The following is a 17,163-nucleotide window of genomic DNA, read 5'->3' as shown; positions in this document are numbered from 1 at the left end:
GAACATGCAAACTCTACATAGAAAGACCAAAGCTGGGTATCACAACCCAAGAGCTTCCTGCTGTAACAGTGCTAACACTGCCAGCCACCGAGCCACCGTGATCCCCCTTTCAAATGTTCTCTTTCTTTTTTCTTATAGTGTAATCTTTTCTTTTGTTATATAGCCCATAAGTCTATATTTAATTTCTGGGGATCAGTCTAAGGATCAGTGTGCAGGGGAATGACTGCTGGGGAGGTTTGCTTTGAGCTCTGTCGGCTTGTCCCAGTATTTTTCCATAACCATAACAATCACCCTTTGTTTACCATCTGACCATCCAATTCTCATTATTTGAAAATGCTTAATTTTTGAAAGATGTCATAAGAACAACTGCACCATGACGATGAAACTAAAGGTGATCGGCTCCAACACCGAGGGCTTTAGTTATGATCTGCAGTTTTTCACCTTAAATTGATTTAGTGTTTGTTTCTCTTGTATATTTCCTCTGTTTGTTTTTGCTTTTATATGTTTTTGGTCTTTTATGTTTTAATTTAGTTTTAATTGGTTTTCTTTCTTCTGCCTCGTTGATTATATGTTTTTATTGCCTTTGTTTTTAATGTTTGTATGTTTTATGTTTTTTTTGTATTCTGTGAAGCACTTAGTGAATTCAGTGAAAGGTGCTTTACTAAATAGTTATTATTATTATTAATACGGTAACCAGTTACACTAACTCCTAGTTGTTTTGTCTCATCATTAACTCTCCTGTCAGATCCTCTCTCGTCATGCAGTCTACTTCCCATCACCTGATCTAACCTCCCATCTGCTCACCTGCAGCCCATTGGCTCATTAGTCCCTCAGTATATAGACGAGTCCATTCTCACTTGCTCGCTGCCTGGTTGTCTTGTGTTTTAACTGCTGAGCTCTACAGCGCTGCTTGTTCTGGTCTCACCTTGCTTGCTTGCCTGCCTGCCTGTCTTTGGACTTTGGATTCCTTCCTGCCTGTAAGACTCTCCTGGTTTTAACTCTGCCTGAATTCATTAAGTAAACTGAACTTCAGCTTCAGGTATCGTTTAAAGAATAGTCCTGATACTAACTGAGTACTTCATTTGCTACACATTTAGTAATGTAACCCTACAGGCGTGTAGAGTAACGGGCCTGTAGACACACTTTAGAGCGTTTATGTGGCATCTTGGCTGCTGAACTCAGATTCACCACGACTTCACCACCACAGACGGGTCGTAGCTGCTGTGGCAGTGGACCAATCATGTTGCATTAAATCCAAGAATGCTTGCGTCTGATTGGCTGTGAGCAAGTCCATACAAATACCATATTTTGTAACTCAGTGCTAAAAGGATCGACTGCAGGTATTGTTGATGTGAGACGTTTCCGTACTACTTGGTATCGATTTATTTCAGTCGATATCTTAAAGGTTCTGAGTACCAATACTCAGCCCTACTAGCCTGTCTCTTTGGGTTCTCATCTGCCAGAACCAAAACATTATAATTATTTCCATAGACAACGCTTCGCTCTACGAGCAGACTAGCGGCCTCATGTGTGTCTACGTTGAATCAACATCTTCATTGTTGAAAACCTGAGTTGCAATAAACACCACGAACATGTTGTGAAGCAGAAATGAAACATGTTGCACTTGTGCTGAATGTTTTCAGACTCTCAGCTGAACAAATATCAGAGTTTAAAACAACCAAAGTAAAAACCTGATCAATAAGAAAACATTTATTTGGCTCCCTGCTGTTACATTATCGTCTCCTTACATATCTGAGTCTTTATTTTAAATCAGGACTTCAATAAAGTTATTTTCCTTTTTTCTAAAAATAAAAAAAACTATTAAAAACACATTAAAACAACATGTGACACGTGTCTGATGATCACATGGCTTCAGCCGGACTTTAATGTTTCAGTTCTGACAAATTCAGACTGACGGAAGAAAAGTCTTTTTTAGCTTTTTTTTAAAACAAGAACAATAATCTGCAGTTTGGACTAAAAAAAGAAAAGAATGTGAGAAAGTAAAAAAAAAAAAAGTCACTTCTGGTTTAGCCAACTGAAGGAGAAGACGTGTTTGGCTCCATCTTTGTCCTCCGAGTCGTTCTGCTGGTCAGACTGAACCTGGGAGAGGAGGAGGAAGAGAGGGAAGAGGAAGACATTTATTTGACAGCTTTGCAGGTGTCGGATTTCCAAACAGCTCCTGAATGGAGCGTGTGATGTCATACCTGAGGGGCGGGGCTGGCGGTGGGGAGGGGCAGAGGGGGCGGGGCCAGTGTGGGAGGGGTGGGGCTCTTCGTCTGTGTGGGGGGGGGCTCTGAGGGTCTCTGAGGGGGGGGAGTCTGAGGCGGGACAGACGGAGGAGGAGGAGGCTGCTGAGTGGCTGGAAGTCCTGCTGATCCTCCTGCTGTCACTACTCTGACTTCAGCATCTTCATCCTCATCATCATCATCGTCTTCATCAACTGAGGATCAAATTACATGAGAGGAGTTAATATACTGATGCTTTAACTGCTCTATGTGTGTATATATATATATACATATATATATAGATGGAGGCCTAACCCTAATGATATCAATATAACAGCAGCTCAGTTAACCTTCAGGGAGATCAGGCAGGGAGTTCCGGTCCTCTGCAATGAGGCCAACGTGGAAGTAACTTAAAACTGCATTCTATCAAAAGGCCACCAGGGGGCGACCGTTTTGGTGTCAAAAGGACTTCCGTCTCTATACAAGTCAATGGAGAATTCACCAACTTCTCACTTGATTTCTAACCTCAGTAAACGTTTTCAAAATGTGTTTATGGTCTCAATCGCTAGTTTAAAGCCTTCTTCAATGCAGTATGATGTTCATTTGGGACATTTTGGCCTCCCTGATTTTATATGTGACGATAAAGCAGGGTATGCATTAGGGCGTGGCTACGTGGTGATTGACAGGTTGATTGGTTCACAGGTTCAGGAGGGCGCCTCATGCTCCTCCTGATGCCCATATAAGTAGAATCCATGTTTTTATTTTTCCCAGCATGCACCTGAAATTTTCAAGATGGCGCTGCTCAGATCCGATACTATTGGCCTCCGAGCAGCAGTCCACAAACTAATGGGTGACGTGGGCTCCTCTGTATGAGGAGGAACAGGAGGAGCAGGAGGAACAGGAGGAGCAGGAGGAGCAGGAGGAACAGGAAGAGCAGGAGGAACAGGAAGAGCAGGAGGAACAGGAGGAGCAGGAGGAGCACTGCCACAGCCCAAAACATGAGCTCCACCTAGTGCAGTGGGTCCTGGTCTAGTGGGACCTGGTCTAGTAAAGATTGAAAGGTTTTTTATTTTCTTACGTTTGATGAAGTCGACCCTGCTCAGCGCTCTCCGCTGCGGCTCAAAGTTGGCTGTGAAGTGTTCCATGTTCTCGTAGCCCGGCTGAATCTTCTCCAGACGAGACGTGTCGGTTCCCTCGGCCAACCTGAGAGGACGACACGAAGACAAGAAGACAATAAGACAATAAGACAAAATGTACAACAGACAAAAAAACTTGGAGAGACGATTTAAAGTCAGAAACTCACTTCTGCAGCAGCGGTTTGGCCGTCTGTGGAAACAAGAGACGAAACGTTAACGTTGAATAGTTAATATGTTTATACTTTATTGCTAACACTTATATCTACACTATATTCAATGCTGGTAGCTCCATGCTAACATACTAGCACACACTGCACTGCTGAATGACTGTTGTTGTCATGGTAACATATCTATGACATGACTCTCGGCCAATCAGATGACGTTCAGGTTCACCTGCAGGAAAACGGCCATCTCGGACTCGTCCATGGTCTGGATGGCGGTCTCCAGCAGCTTGGCAGCGTCCTCCAGGTGCTGGCTGTACCTGCGGCTCAGACCCTGGATGTAGTCCAGCTTCTCCTGCTGCTCTGCGTTGATCCGCAGCGTCAGATCACCTTTACGCTCCTCCAGCAGCGCGAACAGGTGATCGAACCGCTCGCACACCTTCGACTTCTGTCTGCGCCCGTTCTCCTGAAAACACCAAGAACTGAGAACGTTTAGTTTGAATAAATGAATGAGTAAATAAAGCAGCAGACACAGGAGCAGTGTTTAACTCACGTCCACGGCTCTGCAGGTCTCCTCCAGCTGACTGATGATCGCCTGGGTTCGTTCGTTGTTTCCGACTAACATTGAGATGCAGTCCGTCAGCTCCGCCTGACCAATCAGAGCGCAGCGTCAGTCTGACATCAGCACACTAAATATAAAGACTTTTGAGCCACGTTTCCACCGCAACAGTCAGTGACACCTACTGACCAGTGTTTCTATGGTAACCAGTGTATAACAATCTGTCAAATGAATCTTTGTTTCGTGGTGTTTCGTGGTGTTACGTCGTATTTCGTGGTATTACGTTGTTTCGTTGTGTTTCGTGGTGTTTCGTTGTGTTATGTTGTGTTTCGTGGTGTTACGTTGTGTTTCGTTGTGTTTCGTGGTGTTACGTTGTGTTATGTTGTGTTTCGTGGTGTTACGTTGTGTTTCGTTGTGTTTCGTGGTGTTACGTTGTGTTTTGTTGTGTTTCGTGGTGTTACGTTGTGTTTCGTGGTGTTACGTTGTGTTTTGTTGTGTTTCGTGGTGTTACGTTGTGTTTCGTGGTGTTTCGTTGTGTTATGTTGTGTTTCGTGGTGTTACGTTGTGTTTCGTTGTGTTTCGTGGTGTTTCGTTGTGTTTTGTTGTGTTTCGTGGTGTTACGTTGTGTTTCGTAGAGTTTCGTGGTGTTACATTGTGTTTCGTGGTGTTACGTTGTGTTTCGTGGTGTTGTGATGTGTTTCGTGGTGTTACGTTGTGTTTCGTGGTGTTACGTGGTGTTTCGTGGTGTTGTGATGTGTTTCGTGGTGTTACATTGTGTTTCGTGGTGTTACGTTGTGTTTCGTGGTGTTGTGATGTGTTTCGTGGTGTTACGTTGTGTTTCGTGGTGTTACGTGGTGTTTCGTGGTGTTGTGATGTGTTTCGTGGTGTTACATTGTGTTTCGTGGTGGTATGTTGTGTTTCGTGGTGTTACGTGGTGTTTCGTGGTGTTACGTTGTGTTTCGTGGTGTTGTGATGTGTTTCGTGGTGTTTTGTTGACCTTCTGCTTGCTGAAGACGCTCTCCAGCGGAGCGACCTCGCAGTCCTTGTGCGCTCCGAACACTTTACAGAGCGAACAGGTGGGAACGCTGCAGGTGACGCAGTAGATGTTGATCTTCTCGCCTTCATGCTCTTCACACATCGGCTCCACCTTCACCTCCGGAGCCGCCGGTTTACTGCTGAGAGACATGAAACATCCCACTCTGATCATCAACAGTGAATGCAGCACTGAGGTATGGAAGACCTAAATGAAACTTTTTTTAAAAATAAAATAACGCAACATTAAAAATCATAAAATAAAAAAAAATAAAACAACAAATTGTAAAATTATTGAAATTCCTATTAATATGAATATTTAAAATCATATATGTCTGTATACTAATGGATGCAGAAGCTATGAAAAATAAAATGATACATTTTTTTTTTATTATTGAGACATAGCACCAGGCATAGTGGTGAATAGATAAGGAGTGAATTATCAACAGTTGACTGATGGTGTAATTCAGACACATTTGTGTTGTGAGTTAGCTGTGCTCTGCCGGCTAACGTTAGCTTACAACAAAGGCTAACAACCGTCTCAATCCTGTCGAGCAGCACAAACACGCTGTATCTGCTGTGTTTGGATGCTAATGAAACCTCGTAGACAGCTGTACAAACGCGTAGTCTGACATCTTCGTTGTTGCGAGTCTTTATGTGAAAGCAGAGACGTAACTGACGTATATGATGATGTAATGACGTGGCTCCCTAAACACCGAGCAGTGGAAAAGCTAAATGGTTCTCAGCTGGTTCGCTGTTGAACCGACTGTAAACCAGAGAGAGCAGAACATGAAGCTCTGGTTCCTCTAACACAGTGTTCTCAACCTTTTCTCAGTAACCTCTAAACAACGCAAAGCATTTTGGTTTAAAAAAAAAACGTAAAACAGTTTGTCATCAGTGTTAAAAAACATCACAAGATATAAAAATAACTAAAGAAATAATGAACTTAGTTATAAATAAAGATTTGTGCACTTAAAAATAATTATCAATTTAAAGTGACGTCTTTTAGGATTATAATAAAGATATGTTTCATGAACACAATTGTTGATAAATAAACATTTAATTTTAAATTGATGCTATTTTATAGATATATTTTAAAACTCGTCAACACATTAAACATGTTTACAGTCAGCTGCTCCACTGACCCACTGACTCTAATAAAAATAGACTCAGTGTCTCACACCTGTCAAACCTGTCAGCTGTCACCATGACGACCACTGTAAACATCCAGAACAGCCAATCAGTGAACTACAGAGCACACGTGGAAGCAACTCTATGCTAACTGGACCCATAAGATCAGATAAGAAGATAAGAAGTACTTTATTAATCCCTTGGAGGGAAAATTGAATGTCACCTTCTCACAAAGACAGCCAGCATACAGCAAGGAAACATCCAGACTCAGTACAAGATAAGAGCAAAGCACCACATCAACATCAATCAAACAATCCACAACAAGTCAACAGCAATGTTCATTAAAAGACCTCACTGCACCAGTATAAACCTCACTGCACCAGTATAAACCTCACTGCACCAGGTATAAACCTCACTGCACCAGTATAAACCTCACTGCAGCAGGTATAAACCTCACTGCACCAGTATAAACCTCACTTCACCAGTATAAACCTCACTGCACCAGTATAAACCTCACTGCACCAGGTATAAACCTCACTGCACCAGTATAAACCTCACTGCACCAGTATAAACCTCACTGTACCAGTATAAACCTCACTGCACCAGGTATAAAGGAGCTTCTAAATCTCTCCGTAGAGCAGCTTGGCATCACTAGTCTGGCACTAGAGCAGCTCTTCTGCTCCTTATTGTGCAGGATGCTGCTGAGTCTCCTTTAGTGAGTCAGGAGAAACCAATGATGGATCCTGCCTTTGTATTAACTTGTTGATCCTATTTCTATCGATGATGTTGTGTAGTTGTGTGTAGTTGTGTGTAGTAGTGTGTTACCTGGTGGAGCCCTGCTTATACATATCGATGATGTTCTCCACCAGCAGATTCCTCTGCAGGCCGTAAACGCCGTGGCGATCCAGAACGACCTCATGGCGGCAGGACGGGCAACGGAAACGACCACCTGACGTCACCGTGGTGCCTCTGGTCACCAGGTAGGGATTGGCTGCCTGCGGGGGGGGGGGGCGGCAATATTAAATCATATTAAATAATAAATAATAACTTGGAAAATAAAACACTAAATCAAAAGCAAATGAAGACCATGTGACACGACTGAAAGCTCCTGAACAAGCTGCTGATTGAAGCCTTCACATCAATAAACCTGAGAATCATTTTAATATCATTATAATAATGTTTAATGATTTATTTTGTGTAAAGAACTTTATCACAAAGTGTTAAATTAGTCAAATATGATTTTCAACTGTGAGACTGTGTGGTGCGTTCAGGGACCAATGAACGTCTGATGATTCAGTATTAATGTTACTGAAATGACTCTTAAGTGCTGATAACTAATTAAAGTCTGTGTAAAGTAAAAATAAATGTGTTCTGAGTTTGACACACCACAGAAAAGTGTGTTGTTAATCACCCTGCCAAATTTAAATGGTTAAAAAAATCGCCAAATATATGAAATTAGGCTTGACAGGTGACACTTCTACCGAGTGTCACCTGTCAATCAAAGTCACCACCTCTACCAGAAACATGGACGCTAGGCCTGAGAGCTTTCTGCTGCTAACTCAGCCTTTAGCTTGGCAGCTAACTCGGCGGCTAGCTCGGTGGCTAACTCGGCTGCTAGCTTGGTGGATAACTCGGCTGCTAGCTTGGTGGATAACTCGGCTGCTAGCTTGGTGGATAACTCGGCAGCTAACTCGGCGGCTAGCTTGGCGGCTAACTCAGCTAACTGGCAACCTGTAGACTGTAGTAGTAGTAGTGTGTTTTACACAGTTTGTGAAGCCTAGCTCCACAATTCAAATCTAAATGGTTGAAATGCTTTTTACACCTTTTTTAGAAAAATACATTTATGACCTATTTAATGTGTTTAGAAGAAAATGTCTGAATTCACTTTACACGGTCTTTAATACTTTTTATTTATGAGAGAAATATAAACATGTTTCTGTTAGACATTAATCTGCATAAACTGCTCAAGATTTCATCATCTCATTTTCAAATCGGCCCAAAACAAACAAAGTAATAAAACAGCTGAGTTACAGACTCAGTGATCACATGACTGAGAACAACGTTTAAAATAAGTAAGAAGATATTTTTGAATGATGACTCAGCAGAAACTTCCAGGTGACTCCAGCCTGAACTCAGAGAATAAAATTACTTATAAAGAACAAAGAAAAGTTTTTAACAGTTAAAGTTAAAGCATTTTAAGATAAATGAGTACCAGTTAAACTGACGTCTTATATCAAGAGGAAGCTGAGTGTGTCTGACATAAAAAAAGAACAATGTGGTTTAAATCTGCACTCTGTTAAATATCTGTGTGGTTTGTACCAAATAATTCAACTTGCTTAAAAACAGTAAATTCTCAATAAAACACCATATCAACTAGTTTGGCATGATCTTACATTATAACTTTATATTAAATAAAGCTAATGGAATACAATTGTTCTACATATTACATTTACTCTGGTTACCATGGAGATCAGGAAACATTTACATGTTTTAAATGAAGTCATTATTAGTATAAGTCCACTTAAATACACTGTAGGTGATAAAATATGTAATATGTATCATTCTTTTGTGGTTACACCATTTGACATTTTCAGGAGCATTCAGTCTTACTTGTGGTAAAAAATGGTGCAAATGTCATTTCAAATGATATAAAACCAACAAAAATACTAAATGTACATTTTAACAAACCTGATGCTGCTTTTAAACCTAGTTTAACTGATTTATGAATTCATCATCTTACCAACATTTATTAGTTACTGACCCACGTTCCTCTTGTTCATACTGACTAATAAAAGATGCCGTTTAAAACTAGTTTTTAAGATCTGTTTAAAGTCTTTTTCTGAATTCATCCATTTATAAAACAATTATTAAAACAATAAAACCTTAATTCCACATTGATCCATTTTTCTCTCATTGATCTTATAATATATTTATTATATTGAACTGGACGTAACTCGGACCTCCATGATGTCTTGCTGCGGAGCCGCTGAGTTCAGTCTGAATTTATCTCCCATAAAACGTAAACATAAAAAAATACTAAATGTACATTTTAACAAACCTGATGCTGCTTTTAAAACTAGTTTAACTGATTTATGAATTCATCATCTTACCAACACTTATTTATCTCTGAGCCTTATCAATCAATCAATCTTTATTTGTATTGCGCCAAATCACAACAAAGTCATCTCAAGGCTCTTTACACATAGGGCAGGTCTAAACCCAACATTCCCACATACCAACACCAAGGGCATGAAGATCAGCTCTCATCTTCCTCAGAAGCAGATAAATAAACACAGTCTGAAACTGCTGAGATTTACATCAGAAACAGAAGAAGTCAAAGAGATAATCAGCCTCTGTGTCTCAGAGTTCAGATGTCCGACTGTCCCTAAACACAACAACAAGGAGACTTTTTAAACAATGATGCAATAAACAGTCAAACCTTCATCTAACCCTCATCAAACCTTCAACTAACCCTCAGCTATCTGTCTTGCGGGACGGACCCGGTGTCCTCACCTGGAGGACAGGCTCACCCGGAGGACAGGCTCACCTGGAAGACGTCGTTGGCACACTTCCTGCAGAGGTTGTGCTGGCAGGGCAGGATCACCACTGGCTTGGTGAAGACTTCCAGACAGATGGGACAGATCAGCTGCTTCTCCAGAGTCTCCATGCTGCTGAGAGACGGAGAGGACGCGGGGGAAACACCGGGACCCAGACCGGACCGGGGGGACGAAGGGGGGGGGGGGGGGGGTCCCAGAGATTGAATAAATCAATAAAATAAAGGAGAGCAAGTAGAGCAGCAGTGGTGTGTTTGAGGCCTGAGGACTGTCTGAATGCTGAAGGCTGTTTTTAGACAGAATGACGTCAGCAGGGACCAAAGCGACATCTCCTTATATGTCAAAGGTCACGAGGAGACATGACAGAGCAGGGGGGAAGGGGAAGGGGGGGCTGGAGGTATGCAGGGGGGGGGAGCAGGACACAGTCTGTTAAAGGGACAGTACACAGAGTTAACACAGAAGGCTGCATGTGATAAACTGATTATTGTGATTATTGTGATCAGTTTAATGTGCAGAGTCACGTCAGCATATTTTAATATTTAGTTAATTATTTGACAATCTGCTGATATTTGTAGTTTTTTTTTGGTCCTAACAGAAGATAATCCCGTCAGTGAGGAACATCAGATATTTGGATGAAGAGCGCCGCCTGCAGGACACATCACCACATCACATGATGTTCAGGTCTCACTTTGCAGCAGCTTCATAGAAATACATCAGTACAAACTGCAAACTAAAACTTTATTAACATCAAAGTTACAATCAGTTGACTTTAAATTGTGTATTTAATGTAGAATCAGTGGAAGTTTGCTGCTTATTAAACAACAGATTCATCTTTTGTCTTCTGGAGAAAACAAAGAACATTTAATTACATTTCAGACTCAAATTCGGTTTTTAAATTAAAACTTTAATATTATTTATATTCATAACACTTTAACCCAGTTGTTTGTTAGTGATGCAGCACCGCAGCGGTCCGTGAGGTTCAGGGTTAGGATTAGTTGGTTTCTGGGAGCAGTGACGATGCGTTTGCTGCCAGCTTCATGTGTAGGAGTCTGCGTATCTACGCTGGCCGTCAGTGATCAGCTGAGTCTTCTCGCTGGCGTTCGTCGGTTGCTGAACGATCGGAGCGGCGACGCCTGCAGACAAACACAAACCTGATTCATCCACAGTAAGAACAACTAAACACTGTTTACTAATAGAATAAAATAGAATAAAGCTTTATTGTCCACCAAGGTCTTAACTTGTCTTCGGCTCACCAAACACATGAGACTCCATAAAAGGTCTCATTCCACATTAAACACAGTTGTCTTGGATCTGAGTCTCTGCTGTGTTCAGGATGCTGACAGCAGCTGGAATGAAGGATTTCTTTAAAGCATTTTTAGTAACCAGAGAGACTACAGTGTCTCTGCGGCTAACTCGGTGGCTAACTCGGCGGCTAGCTCAGCTAACTGGCTAACTGTAGACTGTAGTAGTAGTGTGCGCTGAATGTATTTATACCTATACAGCAGCAGGGCGGGTTTATGCTAAGCCTAGCTCCACAATTCAAATCTAAATGGTTGAAATGCTTTTTAACCTTTTTTAGAAAAACATTTATGACCTATTTAATGTGTTTAGAAGAAAATGTCTGAATTCACTTTACACGGTCTTTAACTTCCAACTGAGTACTACGACTCCATATTAAAAGACCTTAGTGTGGCTTCACCTCCTGTAGAACTGATTAACACCATGTCATCAGTATATTTAAATCATTTAAATAATTAATTCATTAATGATTTGTATTTAAAGCTCCGCCTCCTCCGCTCTGTCAGCCTGAATGCTGGTGAACTTTGACCCACACGTGTTTCAGTTACATCCCTTGTCACAACAACCAACCAATCACATCGCTCCGTCTCACCGTCGTCGTGGTCGTTGCGTATCTCTTCCTCCAGGTCGTCAGGGGAGACGTAGTCTGGCTCCGCCCCCTCGCCGCTGGCCTGAGGTTTGAGTTTCCCGCAGCAGCAGTTACAGCAGCAGCAGAGGCAGCAGCAGCAGTAAAATCCCGTCAGGATCCCGCACACTGCAAACAGACCCTGAGACACAAACACACACGCTACGTCACTTCCTGTCACCTGACCAGAGAGTCACAGGCTCACGGGCAGTGTAAGCCCCGCCCACCTTAGCCCACCACGTGGACAGCATGAAGTACGTGTTGACGTTGTCCTCTCCGAACTGCTGGGCGACGTAGAGTCCCAGCGAGCCATACGAGTCGTAGATGTTCCTCTTGGTGAGGTCGGACAGGATGGCGTTAGCGCTGTTCAGCTCCTTAAACTTATCGGCTGCTTCGGGGTCGTCCGGGTTCTTATCGGGATGGTAACGCAGCGCCAACTTCCTGTTAACACACACACTCTATATTTCACTCACTGCGGCTGAAAGCTCAGGAAGAAGATAATAACTGAACCATGAGTGGTCAGCTGGTGCAGGTGAGTGGAGGCGGGGCTCTGGTTGTCTTACCTGTAGGATTTCTTGATGTTGTCATGGCTGCAGCCTTTCTCTAGACCCAGGACCTGATACAGAGACTCTCCTGAGGTGGACAAAGATCGCTGTTTCCCTTCAGACATCCTGCCAGCATCACCTGCAGCAGGTGGACAAACATCAGAGGGACAAACATCCACCTGGACAATGACAGAGAAACCTGGAGGGGGGCGATTGGGAAGAACGGCCCCATCTGAACCTGAGTGGTGTATTGTTATCATAGACCAGATATAAAAATGGACGTAACATCAGTGACGTCACCCATTGGTTTGTGGACTGCTGCTCGGAGGCCAATAGTATCGGATCTGAGCAGCGCCATCTTGAAAATTTCAGGTGCATGCTGGGAAAAATAAAAACAGGGATTCTACTTATATGGGCATCAGGAGGAGCATGAGGCGCCCTCCTGAACCTGTGAACCAATCAACCTGTCAATCACCACGTAGCCACGCCCTAATGCATACCCTGCTTTATCGTCACAACCCTAACCCGCCTGATTGTTATTGGACTTGTGTGCTAGCCATGGATCATAAAGAACACCATGATCCAGAATACCTTAGGACAAAGGTCCATGATCCACTTTGTAGTGGTGTCATCAGACCTGCAGCCGTATGTCTCAGACACTCTGGTGAAGAGAGGAGCGAAGCTGTCAGCTGATCACCACCTTGTGCTGAGGTGGATCAGGTGGGGGAGCGAGGGGGGGCGAGCTGCCGGACAGACCTGGGAAACCTAAACCAGTAGTGAGGGTGAACTGGGAACGTCCGGCCCCCGTCCACCAGACCTTCAACTCCTCCAGAGGAACTTCTCCTGCATCCTCGGGGAGGTTGATGGAGTCGGAGTGGACCATGTTCAGGCTGCTCAGAGCTGCAGCAGGAAGGGGGGGGGGGGCAACCTGAGAACCTGCTGGTGGACAGCAGCGGTGAAGGAGCCTTTAGGGTCTGGCTGGATCAGGGGTCTCCTGAAGCAGCAGCTCGGGTGTGGGAGGAGTTCGGGGAGACCATGGAGAAGGACTTTCAGTAGATTGGAGTGGATTCACCCTGAGATGCTGAAGGCTCTGGACATTGTGGGGCTGTCAGGGAGGGACAGAACCCATGGACTGACAGACCGGGATGGTGGTCCCCATCTTTAAAAAGGGGACCGGAGGCTCCAACTATCAGGGATCACACTACTCAGCCTCCAGGAGAAGCTGCTGCTGCTGCTGAAAGGCTCCGGCTGATTGTTGAACCTGATTCAGGAGGAGCGATGTGGATTCTGGTCCTGGACCAGTGGACCAGCTCTTCACCCTGCAGGGATCCTGGAGGGGTCATGGAGGGGTCCTGGGAGTTCACACATCCAGTCTACATGTGCTTTGTGGAGTTGGAGAAGGCTTAGGACCGTGTCCCTCGGGGGACCTTGTGGGAGGAGTTGTGGGAGTTTGGGGTACCAGGGTCTCTGCTGCGAGCCATTGGGTCCGACCTCCTCCACTCAGACCTGGTCTCAGTGGGTGTTGGGCTCCATCAGGGCTGTCCCTGGTCTCTGATCCTGGTTCTGATCCTGGTCTCAGTGGGTGTTGGGCTCCATCAGGGCTGTCCCTGGTCTCTGATCCTGGTTCTGATCTTCATGGACAGAGTCTCAAGGTGCAGCCGGGGGGAGGAGAGAGTCAAGTTTGGGGACCTCAGAACCTCCTCTCTGCTTTCTGTGGTTGATGTTGTTCTGTTGGACTCTACATGATGAGAGTCAGAACCTCCACATCTGTTCCATGGGGCTCTGCTGGAACCAGGTGGACTGCCCCGTCAGGGTTGGGGGGGGGGGTGCTCTGGGTTTCACTGCCCAGCCTGATGAGACCGAGACCCGGATAAGAGGCCGAGGATGGATGACTGATGATGTCATCATTAAGGATTTAACATGTCGCGGCTCTTTAAAGTCGTAGCTCATTATTTACATTTTAGTCATTAAATCTACAAACATTCCTCGTTGTTTATTGATTATTTATTTGACGAGTCAGCAGCTGCACAAACAAACTAAAATCACTACGATTAAATATGATTATAATATGTAATACATCATTAAATATGATTATAATATGTAATACATCATTAAATATGATTATAATATGTAATACATCATTAAATATGAAAGTAAAACCAGGGACACAACTAATGATAACAATCATCAGAGCTCAGTAACTCAGGCCAGCAGCCAACTAATGAGCATAAAATCATCTCTTATAGTTAATTTATGCTGACAGCTGAACAAAGGAATGAAATAAATGATTCAGGAAGAGCAGCAAAATAAGAAAATTATGATTAAAATATTAACGATAAAAACAAGCAGGTCCACAGATGGAAACATCACACATACATCATACAAGTACACGGTCGCCCATAAAGTTGGATAACAGTAATTAGTAATCAGCTTTGACCAGGTGCAATGAGATCAATACAATTTACAGAATATTTACACTTTATCTATCAAGAATACATCACATTGTCACAATCATTTCATGAGAAGAAGTAACGACCGTGTATAACCCGCTACATCACACACACACACACACACACACACACACACACACACACACACACACACACACACACACACACACACACACACACTAATCAATAACACTCTCTAAGCTCTCACAGTAAAAACCTCTCAGTCACTAAACTAGAGCTTCTTTATTCCCATTTCTCACTTTTAATAAACATTAAATATTTTATCAGTAAACCTTCAACATGCAGTAACAGCAGAAAGTTTCAGAATGTTTCCATGTTTGACTCAATGGAAAAAACATGTTAAACAATATTTAACCCTTTAAAAACTTGCAGCAATATTAAATTTCAGAGTATCAGACTCCTGCGATGACATCACACAGGTGGGAAAGATATTAGTGTATTTTTAAAGAGAGTTAAAGGTAAAGCTCAGAGAGTCGTACCTGTGTGTTGAATCCCGTTCAGGTGTGTGTTGCTGAGAGTCGTACCTGTGTGTTGAAGCCCGTTCAGGTGTGTGTTGCTGAGCTTCCACCTGCTCTGAGATCAGCATCAAACATTCAGCAGTTGCTCGGCTCAGGTGACCATGAGCCGCCGCGCCCGCTCGGGTTTCCCTGAGACGCTCCGATGGACGCGTTGTAAGAGGGAGGGGAGGTCGCCATGGCAACCAGGTGAGTGAGGGAGGGGAGGTTGCCATGACAACCAGGTGAGTGAGGGCGGGAGTAGCTTAGAGCTGGCAATCAACTCAGAAACACAGACAAACATATTCCTGCTGGATCCATGAGTCTTTTATTCATCAGAATCAGAACAGATTCACACACAGCTGGTTTATGGACCAGGCAGTGATCAGAGGACAGAAACACCGAACAGAAAGATCCACTGAAGTAGGATGACCCGTCTGGCACCGAACAGAAGAACATCAAGCAGTCTCAGCATACAAGGCTTTAGATTCAGTGCAGGATGTAATCCCAGGAAGACAGTGGAGAGAGATCCAGGTCTTTACCAAGTATGTCAGAAATGTCTTCGCAAACTTTTCTCCAGAAATGTTTAATAAAGGGAGTCAAAGATGCAAAGTTAGTACGATCCCTCTGAGATCTGCGTTTATTACAGTATTTGGAAAGTGTAGGATTAAACTTATTCTGTAGCAGTGGTGTGATCTGGAGCCACATCAGCCCATTCACCGTTACCCCAGGTCAGCCTCCCCCCTGCTGGAGGAGACAGAGCCTTACAGAACCTGGTTACCAGTTTTCGTGGCTCAGGGTCTTGCAGTACCTCAAGCTGCAAGCAAGAGAACCGAGGTCGGTACTTTAATGGTACCAACAGAATAATGTTGGTACTACTGATTCACTTTAAACCAAACGGGGCCATAAACATGTTGGACCATCTCTGAAAACCAAAATATTTCTACAAAGTAAATATCTATCACACATCAATCACTGCTCATCCACATGCTCACTTCCTTTCTACTCCTTCAAAATAAAACCACATCTTCACTGTGTGAATGCTTAACTAGAAGAAACATACATTCCCTCTGTTAATAAATAACAAAGAATACACGTTATCTTAACCCAGAGTCAGTACATCAGCCGAAGCATCTGGACTTTGAAAAGACTTTGTAAGAAACTGGATCAGAGAATATCTGAGTTTATTTCACATGAATCTGAAGCAGAACAGCAGAGAGAGTTTGTGGATGAGCAGCGATTCAGAAAAGTGAAGAGTAATAAATGTGTGTCTGTCCTGTTCCAGCAGCGGAGCCTCCATGTTTATATTTCATAACCTATATATATAAGTATATATATATACTTATATATATACTTATATATATATACTTATATATATAAGTATATATAAGTATATATATATAAGTATATATATATACTTATATATATAAGTATATATATATAAGTATATATATACTTATATATATATATATAAGTATATATAAGTATATATATATACTTATATATATATAAGTATATATATAAGTATATATATATATAAGTATATATATATACTTATATATATATACTTATATATATAAGTATATATAAGTATATATATATACTTATATATATATACTTATATATATATATACTTATATATATAAGTATATATATATAAGTATATATATATACTTATATATATATACTTATATATATACTTATATATATATAAGTATATATATATACTTATATATACAGGTTATGAAATATAAACATGGAGGCTGTTTAACCCTAACCCTTCACTGTTCCTGCAGTGAAGTGAATCAGTAGTGAAACAGTCTTCTTACAGCAGTATCTGATCTTTAACTTTAACTCTGAACACAAAGTTCATTTAAACTGTTATTTAAGCTTCAGATCAGTTATTGATCAGATATGAAAGACTTCTCTGG

The 17,163-nt window shown here is 42.4% G+C and overlaps 2 protein-coding genes across 2 annotated transcripts; both read right to left on the bottom strand.

Annotated features, from left to right (window-relative positions):
- Positions 1-1,696: 1,696 nt before the first annotated feature.
- On the bottom strand, positions 1,697-9,920 carry LOC133990165 (E3 ubiquitin-protein ligase TRIM63-like). The gene is made up of 9 exons (XM_062428335.1): positions 9,792-9,920; positions 7,070-7,239; positions 5,079-5,256; positions 4,076-4,171; positions 3,755-3,988; positions 3,529-3,551; positions 3,304-3,428; positions 2,205-2,440; positions 1,697-2,100 (listed from the first exon to the last, which is right to left on the bottom strand). The coding sequence occupies exons 1-9, from the start codon at positions 9,909-9,911 to the stop codon at positions 2,017-2,019; spliced, it is 1,266 nt and encodes a 421-aa protein (XP_062284319.1). The 5' UTR covers positions 9,912-9,920; the 3' UTR covers positions 1,697-2,016.
- A 913-nt stretch (positions 9,921-10,833) lies between these two features.
- LOC133991190 (dnaJ homolog subfamily C member 5B-like) lies at positions 10,834-12,392 on the bottom strand. Its single transcript, XM_062429690.1, has 4 exons — positions 12,286-12,392; positions 11,950-12,163; positions 11,690-11,864; positions 10,834-10,931 (listed from the first exon to the last, which is right to left on the bottom strand). The coding sequence occupies exons 1-4, from the start codon at positions 12,390-12,392 to the stop codon at positions 10,834-10,836; spliced, it is 594 nt and encodes a 197-aa protein (XP_062285674.1).
- Positions 12,393-17,163: the final 4,771 nt, after the last annotated feature.

Source organism: Scomber scombrus, chromosome 11 (genome assembly GCF_963691925.1).
Source record: "Scomber scombrus chromosome 11, fScoSco1.1, whole genome shotgun sequence".
NCBI lineage: Eukaryota > Metazoa > Chordata > Actinopteri > Scombriformes > Scombridae > Scomber > Scomber scombrus.
The sequence above is the reverse complement of the archived record's forward strand: the minus strand, read 5'-3'. Positions and strand labels throughout refer to the sequence as shown.